The following is a 16,575-nucleotide window of genomic DNA, read 5'->3' as shown; positions in this document are numbered from 1 at the left end:
ATGTTACGTAAGTGCCGTGTCTCACTCGGGTGGCCAGACACATTTGGAGATGGAGCCTCGGTGCCACCAGCTTGCTTTCATCGCACCTGCGGCAGCTGGTGGCCCAGGTGCCCTGGGGACCGTCCACAGTGTAGGGCAGGGGAACACACCCTCTCCAGGGTGCTGGCCTGGCTTCCGCAAAGCCCCCGGGTGGAGCACAGGCCAGCTGCAGCCGGTGGTGCAGGTTCACAGCACCGGGCGTTGGCACTGGTGTGCCTGCTCTGTCTCCTGCCTCCTGTCCCCATGGCAGAGCCACGGCGGTCACACCCCACACCCTGGCTCGGAAATGGCACACGCACAAGAAAGGCAATGGGGCCTGCCTCACAGCCTCCTGAGCTCCCCGCAGGATGGGTCGGCACCGCCTCGGGCTCCCCCTGGGTGTTGGCCACCTCTGGTCATATCCCGCATCACGGCATTCTGTTAACTGTCAGCACCCCACTTGGCTGATACTTCCAGCTCATTCCCTGCTGATACCCCCAACACCCAAAGCCTCATACAGCGGCGGGAGCACGGTAGAGTCCCAGGACACGTGCTGAGTACACGCACAGCATGGTTGGCCCTATATGATCAATGCATTCTTACATCAGAAAGAATTGAAGCTACCGAGAATTCTTGGCGATTCTGCTGGGAAAATGTTAACTTCGACAATTTCTAAACCACCACTGGGGAACCCCAAGACTTCTAGGAAGAAGGATACTTCAAAAACCTGTATTTTTATTACGTACGAATCTGTGCAAACATCAAAACTCAAACAGCAACTTTTCGGTTATGATTTCACAAAACAAAGTTTTAAAGATGAGTCAGCATGTTTTAGAAGTCCACCTGGTCACAAAGCCAATGACAAAGGAAACCGCGATTGCCCTTGGCAGGTGGAGAGCTCTGTCCCCACCTCCCCCCAACACAGGTAGGTCCTCCCGGACCACACGGATGGCCCGCAGGGCACATTCGCAGGTACTTCAGTTCTTAAAAATAATTTATCTATTTCTTCAAAACTATCCTGTGTCTGGGGACTCTCCTGTTTCTAGCCAGGAGCGACTGATGGCTGTGAGAGATATTTACGGCCAACCTGTCTCGCCCGGGCCTGGCTGGGTGCCTGCCACACGCAGATGGTCTGCACTTTGAGGAACCTGTGATGTGCTGTGATGAGTAGTGGTGTCTTCCAGAGCAGGAGACCGTGTGGACAACGGCACTGCGGGGACACAGGGAGGCGGGAACGCAGGGAGGAGAAAGATGAGCAGAGGCTGCCTGCCGTGCAGGGGCGAGGCCTTCCAGGGAGCAGCGTATGTGCAGAGGGGCAGAAGGGCAGTTCCCAGCACAGGGGAGATGCCCGTGACCATCACGGCAAAGAGGCTGACTTGTGCACTTGCCACATGGTGACGTGCCTGAGTGGGAGTCAGATCCATGGTAGACAAATGTAAAAGAACTGGAGAGATTATTTAGATTTTGGAAAAATGTTATTGCAACAGTGTTACCTTCTTTTTTTAAACGTTATTTTTGAAAGAGAGAGAGAGCACATGAGCAGGGGAGGGGCAGAGAGGGAGGGGGAGAGAGAGAGAAAGAGAGACACAGAATCTGAAGCAGGCTCCAGGCTCTAAGCTGTCAGCACAGAGCCCAGCTTGGGGTTTAAAGTCATGAACCTCAAGAGCATGACCTGAGTGAAGTCAGATGCTCAACCGACTGAGCCCCCCAAGGCGCCCCAACAGTCTTATAAACAATGACATACTTGACTAGTTACGTCTTGACATTCGACCCAGGACGGACTTACTGCCTTAAGAAATTTGTCTTAAGTCTACTGTGCATCTGTCCCACTGGTTCTTACAATTTAATTCTTAATTTAGCCTGCCATGTGACATCACATGCAAATGTATTTTTAAATTTAAAATAATGAAATGGACATGCTGGGTATTTACTGCTGACGGCATATCAAAAGGACTCGTAGGCCTCACGGGATCTTAAAGGAAAGCTGATTCTATCACAAGGGACAGGGAACAGGAGGTGTACCAAGCGGTGTAGGGAAATACTTTCTCAGAAAGACAAGGGGTGCCCCCCGCAGCCCAGGGACAGGTTTGCAGAATGATGGCAAGTGTAGCAATCGAGCAGGTGCAAGCCTTAGGTGCTGTTTCCATGGACGATGAGCCATCTTGGGGGGAGGGACTGGTTCTTCACCCCACCCAGAGCCACGGCACAGTGGCCTCTCGGAGGCCCAGAGGCAAAGATGGTTTGAACACAAGACCCAGAGCGAGAGTTTAGGAGAATTTCATTCCATTGGGGGGTGGGCTCTTAAGAGTCGTCCCAGCCGGCGACCCGGCCACGGGTGCTCTGGTCTCCCTGCTGCCGTAAGTCCCTGGGCTGCCGGGCGTGAGGGCAGGCCAAGCGCTCCACTCAGAGCTCGTGGGTAGGCCCCTTCCCTCTTGTATTACTGCAGGCCACAACCTGCAGTGGCCTGGAGTGGAAACAGCCACAGCCACGACCACGGAGCTGCCGTCCTTCCGCGTGTAAGATGGCAGTGGCCAGATGCAGGGGTGGGCTCCAGGAAGGCCCAGGCATCTCATTTAGCAGGAAAACTAAGGGGTGAGTATGGCCCTTTTGAAAAGTACAAAGTCAATTCAAAAAGGGCGTTCAATACAATTTCAAACCTGTAGCCTGAAGATTCCCTTCTATCCTGGACGTCCCATAGCTCAGGGGCTTGTGCTGCATGTAAAAGTGAAGACGCATTGGGGCACCTGGGGGGCTCAGTTGGTTAAGCATCCAACTTTGGCTCAAGTCATGATCTCGTGGTCTGTGGGTCCGAGTCCCGCGTTGGGCTCTGTGCTGACAGCTCAGAGCCTGGAGCTTGCTTTGGATCCTGTGTCTCCCTCTCTCTCTGTCTCTCCCCTGCTCGCTCTCTCTCTCTCTCTCTCTCTCTCTCTCTCTCTCAAAAACAAATAAGTATTAAAAAGAATGAAAACACATTAGGGGTGCCTGAGGGGGCTCAGTGGGTTGAGCGTCTAGCTCTTGATTTCAGCTCAGGTCATGATCCCAGGGTCATGGGATTGAGTCCTGAGTCAGGCTCCAGGCTGAGTGTGGAGCCTGCTTGGGATTCTCTCTCCCTCCGCCTCCCTCCCCCTCTCTCTGCCCCTCCCCTTCTAGTGCTCTCAATCTCTCTCTCTGCCAAAAAAAAAGAATGAAGACATATTAAATCCTCAGCATCCCACATAGTCCACAGTCAGAAACAGACTGGTGGAACTGTTTTTAAATGATCACAGGCCCCCTAAGAGTGAAGTCATTTGAGAACACACACGCGCACACACACACACACACACACACACACACACACACCATGCACACACATGTGTACCTGCTCCAACAAGTCAAACAGACCAAGGGGTCATGGGTCCCTAGTGCCCCCTGGCCCTGCCGCAGGCAGCCCGGCTGGAGCACCGCACGGCACGGGCCAGCAGCACACAAACCACCACCAGGCAGATGGACAGGTAGGAAAGAGAGACAGTGCTGTCACCCGGCGGTCACCCGGCTCAGGGGACGAGCAGAGGAGGGCGTCACAACCCGGGCACCGACACTTACGGCTATTCGCAGGACCGACGCCTTCACCGACGTCCATTTGTCCTGCCTTCTGTCTATGACCAGGATGAACCCAATGCCAGCATCTTGCAAGCTGAAACGAGGAGGAGAGAGATCTACAATTAGTGTGCACAGGCCACAGGCTTTTGTGAACTCTCTGGGCGAACCTTACAATCAGATGGCTCCTCCCAGAATTCCTGTGCCGTTTCTGTGCTGCACGGTAAGCTGCGGGCCAAGTCAGCATCCGCACAGCACAGAACGCGGCATTTCCAGGAGCCCTGTCCAGGCAGCTTCTAGAACCTGCTCTTGTCTGGAGACGGGCAGGTACTTCCTGTGTGCTGCTCATTCCCAGCCCAGCCCAGGCCACCGCACAGGGCAGAGACCCTGGCAGACACCTCCCCCCCCTTTCCGAAGACTTCTCTTCCAGCATAAGAGCCAATGGTTCTCCTTTCCCGGTTGACCAGCTGGCTAAGCCCTCCAAAACAAGTGCTGTGACCCGTACGTCAGGTTAGTCCTGGCATCTGAGGCCACCGTGTGTGTCTACGTTATAAAGTCCTTCTGCACGGCATTGCTGTGCTTCTGGGACAAGACCCTCGAGGCATCCACAGGCTCACAAGCATCTGCTGGGAGCAGGAGACAAGAAATGGCTCCTTGCAGCAGCAGCATCTGTGATAAAGATGACACCGAGACACTGTGCAACGACAGCCCCATCCTGCCCTCTGAGCTCAGCGCAGGAACCTGAGTCACAGCGTCCAATGGGGAGGCTCGCTTCCGCCGGGGAACTTCACGCCCAAGCCGCTTGTGCAGCTGTGGCTGCCAGCCAATCCACACGGAGGGAAAAGGGTGCTGACTTGATGCTGAATCGCAAGTCCATGAACAGAGGCAAGGAGGCCACTTTCGGGTCTTGGAGGAAATCAGAATTACACGGAGCACATGCAGACAGTGCCGTCTGGAAGTGCTCTGCTGGCTGGGCCATGATGCCCACGCGTCCCTCTTACACCCAAAGGGGGTCATGGTGACGCACAGAATGCATGCGCAGGGGTGCTGCTGGCTCTGTGTCCTCACCCACACCCGCCCGTTTATAGCAATCTGCACAGACGCCAGCTTTCGTTCAGAGCAGCCTTTGTGCCATGGAGACGAGAGCCCCTGTGTGCCCGCACGGCGAGAGACCCGTGACGGTGTTTCTGAGCGGCATGGGCGCCCCCAATGGCACTGTTTCTGAGCTGGTTTAGTTCTCTTGCCAGGAAGGTTTGTCACTTGAGCCTCAGTGCCAGGGGCCTGGGCTCCCCACACATTGCAGCCAGCGTGCCTGGTGTAGGCTGGGCAGCCCAGTGAGGCAGCTGTGGGGACAGAAGCCCTGGTCCCGGGCTGAGTCCCAAGCTGTGTCCAGGGCCGGCTGCGGGGGGCCCAGAGCTCTGTACCGTCTTGGGCACGCGCTCTCTCTGCGTGGCCCCAAGCAGGTGTTGGCCTGTGTTGGCCTAGCCCTTAGTCAGTGGGAGGCGGTCCCAATTCTGTCCCGGGGGAGCCAGGCCCACGGCCGGGACGGGAGGAAACGGTGTCTCGGGAATGTTGGAGCTCTATCCACGTGCTCTGCTGAGACTCCCCCACCCGACCACCCACACACCCTCCTTCAACGTTCCAACACCAGCCTCTCCACGAGGTCCACCTGTGATCCTCCGAAGCCCTGAGCTCAGACTACCGCCTGGGCTCTTTCTGACGTGGAGGAGAACGGAGGGCCCAGCGACACTTGTCTGCACTGTGCACGCCACCAGCCACTGGAAGATCCATGCCATTTGCCAGGAGGGGCAGGGCGCTGCGCAGGGGCTGGAGGCAGGAGAAAGCTCCAGGTCCCCTCAAGGCCCCACGAATCATCTCCCTTCCCTCCCTCCCAACATGGGCACCAAAACAGCGTCCCCTGCTGGGAGGGTTCAATGGGGGTGTTTCTGTAAACCCACCCAGTGCCTGGAAAACATGGACGTCACACTGCCTTGTTCCCGAGAGCACCAGGGCCCGACTCAGGGTCTCCCCTTCTCCCTGAAACGGGGCTTTGATCCCGGTGGGGTCATCCTGTCAACCACGATGGGTAGGTTCCCTGCACCATTCCACATCAGCCCTCAGATGCCACTGGTTTGAGCTTCTGAACCCGGAGCATTCTCTCCTGTGGCCCAAACATACCCCATTCCTGATGCAGAGCCCACTGTGCTGGCCACACGGCGACCCCAATGCCCTCAGCGGTGTGTTCGCGATTATGCAAATACATAGGCACAGGCAGGGCCAGTGCACTGGCCACGCAAGGCAGGGTGGCCCCAATGCCTCCCCGGTGTCCCTTCCACACTGTCACGGTTGTGATGGGAGACCAGCATCACAAGCAGGCATTGATAAGACTACAACAAAAAACAGCTCAGGTTAAAAAAATGAAATTACGATTGGACATGAAACGTAGAAGGAACCGTACATCGACTGGAACACTGCTCTGCGCTCCTTGTGCTGCAGCCACCATGTGCTCAGCCACTGGCCCCCTTCTTTCCGGCCAGGCTGGGACCCGCTTTCTGGGAGGGGAATTTCTTGTGCTTTGGGGCTGCCAAGGGCAGATCCCTGTCCTTTACTCCTCACGGCAGCCCCATGAGGTAGGGATGACGATCTCTCCAGCCCAGAGAGGAGGAAAGCAGGCACAGAGAGACTGGGTCGCTTGCCCAGCCTCACACAGCACAACGTGGAGTGGGTGAGCCCCGTGGTCTGGCTCTGGGTGCTCCCAGGCACCTGCAGGCTGCCTCCCAGGCCAAGTCTGCCCCGTGGGAGGAAGCAGACGCTCCCACCCGTCTCTTTCCCAGGCTGCCTCATACACGGGGCCCCTGCACCACACCCAGGTGTAGGGGGGCGTGCTGAGGGAAACTAGACCCCAGAAGCAGACAGTGAGGCTACCCACAGGCCAGGACCCGGCCGGGGGCCCAGGACCCCCCTCTTGCACACCTGTCTTTGTCCACCACCGCATCAGTGAACACTGGCCCACCGGTGCACAGACTTAGGGAGCAGAAGCACCCTCAGGACGTGGAGACCTTTCTGGCCTCCACCGTGCCCACACAACTGCTGCCCGGGGGCTGCCCTAGCGGCTGAGGCCAGCAGGGTCCTGTAGCTCCACCCCCGCTTTGAGAAGGAGGGTCTGGCTGTGCCCACCCAGGAAAGGACTGAGTGGAGCCCTGCTTCTGGCCCCCACCCACAGGTCTCTGACCTCACAGGCCCGGGGGACAGGGCGGGTCATGCTTGGATCGCTGAGAAGCCACCCTTGGGCTGGTGGCACTGAAGGTGGTGGCAGTGGGAGAAGCAGAGTGCACAGTCTGAGGCTGGCAGCCACACAGAAGTGTCCCCATTACAGGGCACACATGGCCCCGCAGATGCGCAGGCACTGGTCTCCAACCCCGGAACAGCTGGCTCGCAGGGGCCGCCCTGGCCAGCTGCCTGGCAGCTGAGTGAGGCAGATGATCTCACTTTTGGCGCAGTCACAGAGCTCGTGTAAACTCTTGTTTCTGGGATTCAGCCACTCACTGGTGCCCTCTCCAACACCTGGGTGGCCCCTGCAGGCAGCTTCGCCATGCGGGTGCAAGCTCTCCATCACTGGCGGGAGTGGGAGCAGCCTGAGAACAGTCTAGAGGCAAGAGTGAGGTCGCTGTCATTGTCCCGATCCCGGCCAAGCCCCATCTTGTTCCCGGCCCCTGCAGGGACTCGCCTGTTTACAGCAATTGGTCACAGAGCAGGGGCAGGTGCAGACACACAGAGAAACCAGGATTACAGGTGAGGGACAATGGAGGGGTGGGGCCGGCGCCTCCCTAGGACACAACCTGCCGTTTCTCAAAGTGCCCTGTGCACAGGAGATCCCCGAGCTGGTTCAAACGTGGATTCAGGCTCCGGAGGCGTCAGTGAGGCCCCCTTTCTCACGAGCTCCCAAAAGCTGCCCCTGGTCCAGGGCCACACCTGCGGGCTGGTCCTACAGATGCACCCTGCGCACTTTCTGTGACCGCGGAGGCCGCCTTGGGCCTGGGTCTCTGTCCTGGGAGAGCCCTGAGGAGGGTCCGACCTGGGCTTGGTCGGGGTCAGCAGGGAAGGGAGGATGAGGGAGGGAGGGAGAGCCGGGCATCAGCTGACCCCAGGCTCACAGGTGACGTCAGCGGGAGGAAGCCCCTGGATGCAGCTGGGAGGGGGTGATGAGAGTGATGTGGGCTGGAGGGGGTGCGCACTGGTGCCATGTGTGGGAGAGGGGGTTGGGAAGAGGTCCCGGGGCACCAGAAGGATAGGGCTGCTTCATGTCTGAGACAGCTGGAGGGGCACCCCTCCCACCCCTCCTGTCCCCGTCTCCTCTGCTCCTTCCCCCCCAACTTGCCCCCTGTCCCCCCCTTTCCAGACCCCCTCCAGGACCCTGGACCCACCCCCTACCTGATCTCCCCCACCTCCCACAGCCCTCCCTACCCCACTGGGTACCCCTCTTCCTGCCCCCGGTCCCCCCCTCCAGCCCCATCCCCTTCTTCTGGGTGGCTTCCACAGGGCGGCAGGGCTCTCGGGACACAGCTCAGGGGGGGCAGGTCCCCAGGGCAGCCTGTGACCCGCGCTGACCACACGTGTGTTTGGGGCGCATGGGGCGCCTTTATCAGAACGCGCTCTGCCCACTGGCGCCCTCTTGTGGCCAGAGGTGAATGCTGCCTGCGACCCAGGCAGGACTCCCCAAGTTCAGGGGCTGCCACGCGCAGGTTCCAGGGACCCGTCACCATCTCTCATCTGCAGCCATGGCCATGGCCACGGCCACGGTCACGGGGTCCCAGCCGGCACAGGGACTGGGAGGTCTGAGGGGCTCAGAGCATGGGAACCAAGCAGGGGGCTTCTCTCTCCAAACCCAGGTGATGGGAGGGTCTTGAGGAAGCCCCCGCTCCGGGCCAACACCTATCTGTCTTCACTGGAGCTCAGTCCCGATTTTCAACCACAGGAGGGAGCGGAGGGTTCATGGGAGGCCATGCCTCGCCCTGCTGGGCACTCTGCCCCTTCTAGGAGAGACCCCCCCCCCCACGCTGCCCCCAGCAGGAGCATCCCCCGAGAGGGGCTGACCTGGTCCTTTTGGGCACTGTGTCCCCTCTGGGAGAGTACCCCCCACCTCTGTCCCCAGTAGGAGCGTTGCCTGACAGGGGGTGACCCGACGAGACTCCTCTCTCTGAGGGCTCTCTGGGGAAACAGACGGTATTAAACCATCAGCTACAGAGAAGCTGTGGGCTCACCTTTCTTCCTTTCTTTTAAATTGGGAGTTAGTGACCCCACTGTTTGGAAGGGCTGGGATGGTGCTCCTGGGCCGAGTGAGGACCGGAGTGTCTATTTCCCCTGCTGACATGTGCCAGTGCCTCTCCTTCCCCGGGGTCACTGCCCTGATCCCGTGCCCACTCTCAAGCACCATCCGCCACCCTCCACCAGCCCTACCAGCTTTCAGTCTTCTCTCTACCAGCAGTGAAACTGTCTCAATTGTGATTATGAACCCCTTTAAAGAGGGGCGCCTGGGTGGCTCGGTCGGTTAAACGCCCAACTCTTGATTTCAGCTCAAGTCACAATCACACAGTTTGTGGGATTGAGCCCCAAGTCAGACTCCTTGCTGACGGCACTGAGCCTGCTTGGGATTCTCTCTTCCTCTCTCTCTGCCCCTCCCCTGCTCATACATGCACCTCTCTCTCTCTCTCTCTCTCTCTCTAAAGAAACACATTTTTTTAAAGAATTAAAGAAGGTAAACTTTGTCACTATTGCCTCTGAAAGATTGCATATACAGATGGTCACTGGCCAGGTGTCTGATCCTGACTCGTGACCCGCAGCAAGCAGCCTGGGAAACCAGCCCACAGTGTCAGCTGCAGCCCAGCCGGCTGCGCCGTCTTCGAGAGGCCGCTCCTGCAGGAAGGTGAGCAAGGTGGGCCCTGTCTCCAGCAACAGTCCACGACGCCAACACCCCACCCCCACCCCCGGGGAATCTGCCCCTGAGGGCAGGACATCTTCCCCAACTGTTGTCCTGCTTCTAACCTGGGACCAACCAGAGAAAGCCCCGTGTGTTTCCCTAACCCATCCCTGGACCTGCTTCTGGTTAGCTGCCCGGTGTCCTGGGCCAGCACCTTCCCCAGCGCGCCCCCCACCCAGCTGTCCTGGGCCAATACCTCCCCCAAGCCCCCGCCCCAGCTGTCCTGGGTCAGCACCTCCCCCAGGCCCCGCCCCCCAGCTGTCCGGGGCCAGCACCTCCCCCAGGCCCTCCCCCAGCCCCCCCGAGCTGTCTTGGGCCAACACCTCCCCCAGCCCCCCCCCAGCTGTCCTGGGCCAACACCTCCCCCAGACCCCCCCCCCCCAGCTGTCCTGGGCCAGCACCTCCCCCAGGCACCCCCCCCCCCAGCTGTCCTGGGCCAGCACCTCCTCCAGGGCCCCCCTCCGAGCTGTCCTGGGCCAGCACCTCCCCCAGCACCCCCCCAGCTGTCCTGGGCCAGCACCTCCCCCAGGCCCCCCCCGAGCTGTCCTGGGCCAGCACCTCCCCCAGCACCCCCCCAGCTGTCCTGGGCCAGCACCTTCCCCAGGGTCCCTGCCCCCAGCCACCTCCTTTCTACCCTGAGCTCTCCCTGCCCCACCCACCTGAGTCTCTGCCACACTCACATGGCAGTGGCCTGGTGGATGCCCTGCTACAGCGAGCTCTGAGTCAGCAGCCCCTGCTGTTCTCACATGGTGGCCTCACTTACGTGCCCCCCTCTACGCCAGAAGAACGGATGTGTATGTACTAAATGATGCCTCCAATATGGGGGGGGGGCTGTTTCATCTGGGGCTCCAGGCTTGGGTGCCCAGGGGTGGGCACCGGGCATGCAGCTCCCCATGCCTGGTGCAGGTGTGGCCTCCCCACCTTGGGGCGGAGAGCCCCTGAGCCCCCTGAGCGTTGCCCCGGCCCTGTACCCGTGTGTCTGCTGGGGGTGCACCAGCTGCTCCCTAGGGCAGGACCCCGGGGCCTGTGGGTCCCAACTGCTAAGTCAGGTCCATGTCTGGGAGTGAGGTTTTCTGGAGTGCAAACCATCGCAGGTCACAGCAGGCCAGGGAGCCTCAGGTGGTGTAATGTCCATGGAAAGACAGAAGGTACAGCGTTTAGGAGCCAAAACAGGCGGATAGGGCGTTTCTGTGCACCTACAGCTCCCACATGGCCTGGGGCTCACGGCCCGCAGCTGGAGGGCGGTGAGGAGGCCCCTTCTCGGAGCAAAGGGCCCGTGGCTATGCCTTGCCAGCGTCAGGGCGGAGTGCCAGGGCTGGGGTGGATGGGCCCCATGTAGGAGGCAGCCGCAGCCTGGCACCCTTCCCAGCCCTCCCCGGTCTGTGGTGGGATGGCCTGTCAGGCGGAGCCTGTCCCTGTGCGGCAGGGGCCCTGGGTCCCTGAGGGCTGGGCTGGCCCAGGGGGCTGACCGGCGGCTGGCTGGGGGTGGGGCAGCAGGTACCCAGTGGCCAGCAGGAGCCACCCCCTCCCCAGGCCCCCTGGACCCCGCAGCACTGCCTTGTTGCCTTGTCACCCCGCATCTGACACTGGTCTATGCAAGTTAGCAGATGTGAATAAGGCCCTGTCTTCCTTTGTGAGGGACACAGGTTGAAATGTCATGGGCAGCCTTCCCTGCCCCTGTGACCCAGCTGCCCAGGTTGTCCCCTGAGCTCTCCATCCGAACCTTTCTTTCCTCGCTCTTTCTTCTCTCTTCTCACGATTCGAACGTTTGTCCAAATACCATTTCTGTGATGTGTTTCTCTAGCACTGGTCAGTTTGTCATTCCACAAAGCAAACCACTGAATAAAACCTCCAAGTGCTTCTTAAAAACTCCCGCACACGGTAACCCATCTGTTCTTAGAGTCGCTCCGGATCCTGTCAGGGCTGCTGAGGCTCAGGGGCGCACGACATGAGCTGTAGGAGTGCGGGCGTTGCCCAGGGGCCCTTTGCTACAAAGCAGTGACATCGCCTCTCCTTCATAACCAAAGGAACAGCCCATTAAAAAAAACAAAAAGAAACACACAGGAATTTCTCTGAAGAGCCTGAAATCTTGCATTTTTATGTTCCTTATATTCAAGCTTTTCCCCTTTGCAATTTTTTTTTTTTGACAAAAACAAACACAGAAAACCGAAGTCATGACATCTTGGGGAATTACTGTGAGTGCGTGTGGAATCTGTGCTTGTGGCTATAGGACCAAGAACACGCAGGGATAACCAAGGCCTCGACCCGCCTGGTTTCCACGAGCCTACAGGGGGCACGCACGAGGAAGCCTGACTTCTAGCCTCGTTCAGAAACAGTTCTCTACACCCACCGACGAACAGATCAATGCAGCGTGGTCCATCCAGACAGAGGGGCGCTGTCTGTTATCTGCCCGGAAAGGGAGGAGACTGTGATGCAGGCTGCACCACAGTGAACCTGGGGGACCTCGTGCTGGGGAAGACGAGCCAGATGCAGGATACATACTGTGTGATCCTGCTCCTGGGGGGCTCCTAGAGTGTCAGACCCCTGGTGTTGGACATCGGGGAATGAGAAGGTTCTGGAGACGTGTTGCACAATAGGTACATATTTAGTACTACTGACCTGCCTGTGCACTTAGGGATGGTAAAGATGGTTCATTATACGTTATGAATATTTTACCAAATTTTTTTCAAATGCTATTAAACCCCCAGTAAACCACATAAATCCTTTAAACACATTAAAAAAAAAAAGATGCACACTGTCAGCCAGTTCTTTGCAATCAGGGAGTGAACTGCTCCCCAGGGGCGTAAAGCCACCACCTTGGGACCCATGCAGAGAACCTTCCGGAAGCTCATGACCTGCCTTGGGCTCATGCTGCAGACCTCGATCACCGGGGTCCAGGACTTGGCCTGACTCTTGTGTCCTGACTCTCTGCTCCCAGCCCAGAGCCTCCCCGTGTCAGCCTCAGGCATCTCCTCTCCAGCTGGGGACTGAAATGCTAGTCCACAGGCTCCTGGGCACTGTGTGTCCCCTACACCACCTCCCCCCGTGAGGGGCAGACACGCTGGCAGGGTGCAGCCTGGGCTCCGTGACAGCCGTGAAGGAATGACCTCCCAACCCCAGAGCCACACCTCAGCGTGCTTCCCTCATAGCAAAATGTCATTATTTCCAAGTAAGGGCAGAGCTGTGGTCTCTCCTCTTGGGCATGGCGTCAGGATAATAATCTCTTGGCCTTTTCTCTGTGAATAAGGACAGAGCCGCTGCTGTCCTGACCCCACCACCATGGCCCGTGTGCTCCAACAGGCAGACTGGTCCACATCCGAGTGCCCACGTGGCCACACGTGAACTGAAATATGGGGGGGAGCCCAACCAACTACTGAACTTTCCCATTTACTTCCTTTTAATTTTTCAGTTTAAATGGCCATACGTGGCTAGCAGCTATCACACCAGATGGCAGTGACAGAGAAAGGTCATTACAACAAAGAAGAGGGCTCCAGGGGACAGGTAGCCTCTGGCTCCCGCCAGGAGTGCGTGGCCAGGAACACGAAGAAACAGGGCCCGTGCGGAGGAGGCCAGCATGGCGGACAGTGGTCACTGGGCTCCCAGAGCTTGAGACCACGTAGGACAATGGGCTGAGCAAAGTCATGGACAGCAAACGCCCTTTACTTGCTAATCACATGGCCTGGGGGGAGGACCTCTCGACAAGGCGGCAGCTGAGCAGTGTGACAAATCCATCACCCTCAAGGCGGTCCCCCTCAGAACACCCAACCCAGCTACACCAGGAGCAAGGCTACTCATTATAGGGGAACCCGAGGGGGATGGAGAGCCGACGACATTGTGCTCGGCTCGGTAGGCTTGACCCGTCTACACAACAGGGTGTGATGCAGCTGTGGCAGCGCAGGCTCAGAGGGGCCGCCTGGAAGGATGTGGGTGACAGGCTGCTGGATGGGAGCTGGTGGACTGGTGAGTCTGTGCTCCCAGCGTGGAGCGGAGTGCGCAGCAGGAAAGAGTGCGGTGCCATGTCCCAGTGTGGGGCAGGGGTGCGCGGCTGGAGAGCGACCCAATGTCACCCAAACTAACTCTGTGGGGAAGGAGGCAGGCGGGAGGCGGAAGTTGTCACTTCTGCGTGCGCATCTTGAATTGTCCCGCGCATCTTCACACACACACATGCTTCCCACGCAGACGTCACAGGAAATCCACTTGGAAATCACATGGCAGCAGGAAGTAAGGTGGTTCCAGACCTCCTCAGGTCCATGGGCCGTGTGCGTGCATGTGTGCATGTGCACTTATGTGTGTGTGAGTGCATGTGGGAGAGGCTGCGTGTGCCCCTCGTGGAAGCCAGCTGGGGACAGGCTCTGTCTCCCAGAAGCTCGGTGAGTGGAACTGGGTCCAGGGAAAGTCCGCATAAATGCACTCTAAGGGCTCCTGAATTATGACTTAACTGCGCTGACGAGAGACGGCAGCTGTGGAGGAAGGGGGTCCTCTGAACCCCGGGGTTGAGGCGGGGTAGGGGGTGGATTGAGCCCCCAGGGCTCAGCACAGGCGCTCCTGCACGGTTGCCACCTGGAAATGAAAGTTCACGGCTGCTAAATGGGTTTTTTCACAGAAAAGCCAGAAATCTATCTTGATGTTGGCAACTCTGCTTATGAGACCCTGTGCAAGTGTGCACGTGTGTACGTGTGCATGTGTGAGTGCACACACACATGTGAATGTGTCTGTATGAAGTGCACTCCATTTGTGGAGAGGGGTAGGATCACACTAGGTGTGGAAACCACTTCTGCCATGGTGTGGTTGGGCAAAACCAGCTCCACCAGTGGGGGAGGGAAGGTAGACGGGGGCATGCTTGGCGGGGGGGTCCAGGGTCTGGAACCACAGGGGGAGGGGGTCAGGGTCTAGAACCATAGGGAGAAGGGGGTCAGGGTCTGGAACCACGGAGGTGGGGAGTCAAGGTTTAGAACCACAGGGGAAGGGGAGTCAAGGTCTAGAACCATAGGGAGAAGGGGGTCAGAGTCTAGAACCATAGGAAGAAGGGGGTCAGGGTCTGGAACCACAGGGGGAGGGGAGTCAAGGTCTAGAACCATAGGGAGAAGGGGGTCAGGGTCTGGAACCACAGGGGGAAGGGGGTCAGAGTCTAGAACCCTAGGAAGAAGGGGGTCAGGGTCTGGAACCACAGGGGGAAGGGGGTCAGAGTCTAGAACCATAGGAAGAAGGGGGTCAGGGTCTGGAACCACAGGGGGAGGGGAGTCAAGGTCTAGAACCATAGGGAGAAGGGGGCCAGGGTCTGGAACCACAGGGGGAAGGGGGTCAGGGTCTGGAACCACAGGGGAAGGGGAGTCAAGGTCTGGAACCACAGGGGGAGGGGGTCAGGGTCTAGAAACATAGGGAGAAGGGGGTCAAGGTCTGGAACCACAGGGGGAGGGGGTCAAGGTCTAGAATAACAGGAGGGGGAGGAGGTCAGGGTCTGGAAGCATGCAGGGGGAAGGGGGTCCCGGGTCAGGAACCATGGGAAGGAGAGGGGCCCAGAGGTCAGCACCGGAGTCTGGGGCTTCTGCCCCCTGGACAGGCCTGTAACCCAGATCATGGTGTGTGTGGTAACGGACTTGAGCCAGTGCACAAAGACAGGGTTACACGTAAAAGAAATCAAATCGTTACCACTCCTCTTCGCCTTTGTGATGTAGTTTCTCCAGCACAACCGTGTGGTTATTCTCTTGTCTCGGGAGGGCCTGGACTGCGTCCCTCCCCCCAGCTCACTGGCCCATCCCTTTGCTCCGCGGGGTAGCGCCACCCTGAGGAGGTGGCTGCCTCTTCTCAGAGTCCACTCCTCCTGTTTTTGTTAAATTTGCTCCAATGGTCATTTCTTTGCGCTGAACCCTCCATGGGAGCTGTCCTTAACACAGTCTCAACCGCCTGCGGCCGGGAGACTCCCTCTGAGCAACCTGTCCTCTAGCTATCCTTCCCAGCAGCCAGGTGGCCACACCATGCACTGTCACAGCCAGGACACAAGCCGGGACACCACACCATGCACTGTCACAGCCTGGACACAAGCCGGGACACCACACCGTGCACTGTTGCAGCCAGGACACCTGGGCCCAGTCCCTAAGCAGCTGCAGGCCCCACATGGCCCACAGGATGCAGGCGGCCGCTCCAGTTGGAACACCTGGGGGCTCCCCTCCTCACCCCCACTCCACACCTGACAATGCCCATGACGCCCAAACCTTCCCTTCTCAGGCGACTGCTCCCTGCGAACCTGGGGCCCACGGCACTGCTGTCTCCAGTGGGGACTGCAGCCCCTCCCCCAGGTCTGCTGCCCCATTTCACCGAGAACCAACCAGACCCCTCTTGAGGGGGCCCCAGCCCACAACTGGGCCGCTCCTCCCCTTCTTCCCTTTCCACAATCCACACCCCTGTGCACAACCTACTTCATTACTGAGAACGCAAGCGACACGACTTCACTCCTTTTGTTCACTGTTGGGTCTGAGTGTGTCCGGAACATAGACATTTCTCACAGACAGCGACGGGGTGCCCTGCCCATGGTGCCTCTGCCTGGCGTCCTCTCTGTTGTGCAGAGGTCACAGGGCCACCCTGGGGGCAGGGCCTCAACCTAGGCGAGAGCTCACAGGGTGGCCCGTGGAGCCACCACCACACCTCTGGGCGCTGGCTGACCACTCCCACGATCCACAGCGTCCTTCCACGTGACTGTTTTCTTCAAAAGACCACATACATCTGACACACACGGACAAAGCCTGCCTGTCGCAATGCCTTCTACAGGGCCAGTAACCATCCACCTCTCAGCTTAAGCCATGGCTCCCTCCATTTGCACTCACATAAGACAGGGGAAGTCAAGTCAGCACCGAACATGTTGCTCTAGAAGACGGAGTTAAAGCTTGGTTTAGAGACTGAGTTCACATCTCCAAGAAGCAGGCCTCATGGGGGATCTGACCGTTCCGCAGGCACAGACATGGAAAGGCATACACCAGGCAGTAATCCCATCCTGTCACCTGTCTGTG

The 16,575-nt window shown here is 58.7% G+C and overlaps 1 protein-coding gene across 5 annotated transcripts in view; it reads right to left on the bottom strand.

Annotated features, from left to right (window-relative positions):
• MCF2L (MCF.2 cell line derived transforming sequence like) overlaps positions 1-16,575 on the bottom strand; it is a 133,657-nt gene that overhangs the window by 32,934 nt on the left and 84,148 nt on the right. For all 5 annotated transcript variants that reach the window (XM_047849041.1, XM_047849120.1, XM_047849270.1 and 2 more), the window contains one exon: positions 3,601-3,691. In XM_047849041.1, the coding sequence (XP_047704997.1) occupies positions 3,601-3,691 (91 nt within the window). The remainder of the gene's footprint in view (positions 1-3,600; positions 3,692-16,575) is intronic.

Source organism: Prionailurus viverrinus, chromosome A1 (assembly GCF_022837055.1).
Source record: "Prionailurus viverrinus isolate Anna chromosome A1, UM_Priviv_1.0, whole genome shotgun sequence".
NCBI lineage: Eukaryota > Metazoa > Chordata > Mammalia > Carnivora > Felidae > Prionailurus > Prionailurus viverrinus.
Note: the sequence above shows the minus strand (reverse complement) of the source record. Positions and strands in the feature narration are given on the sequence as shown.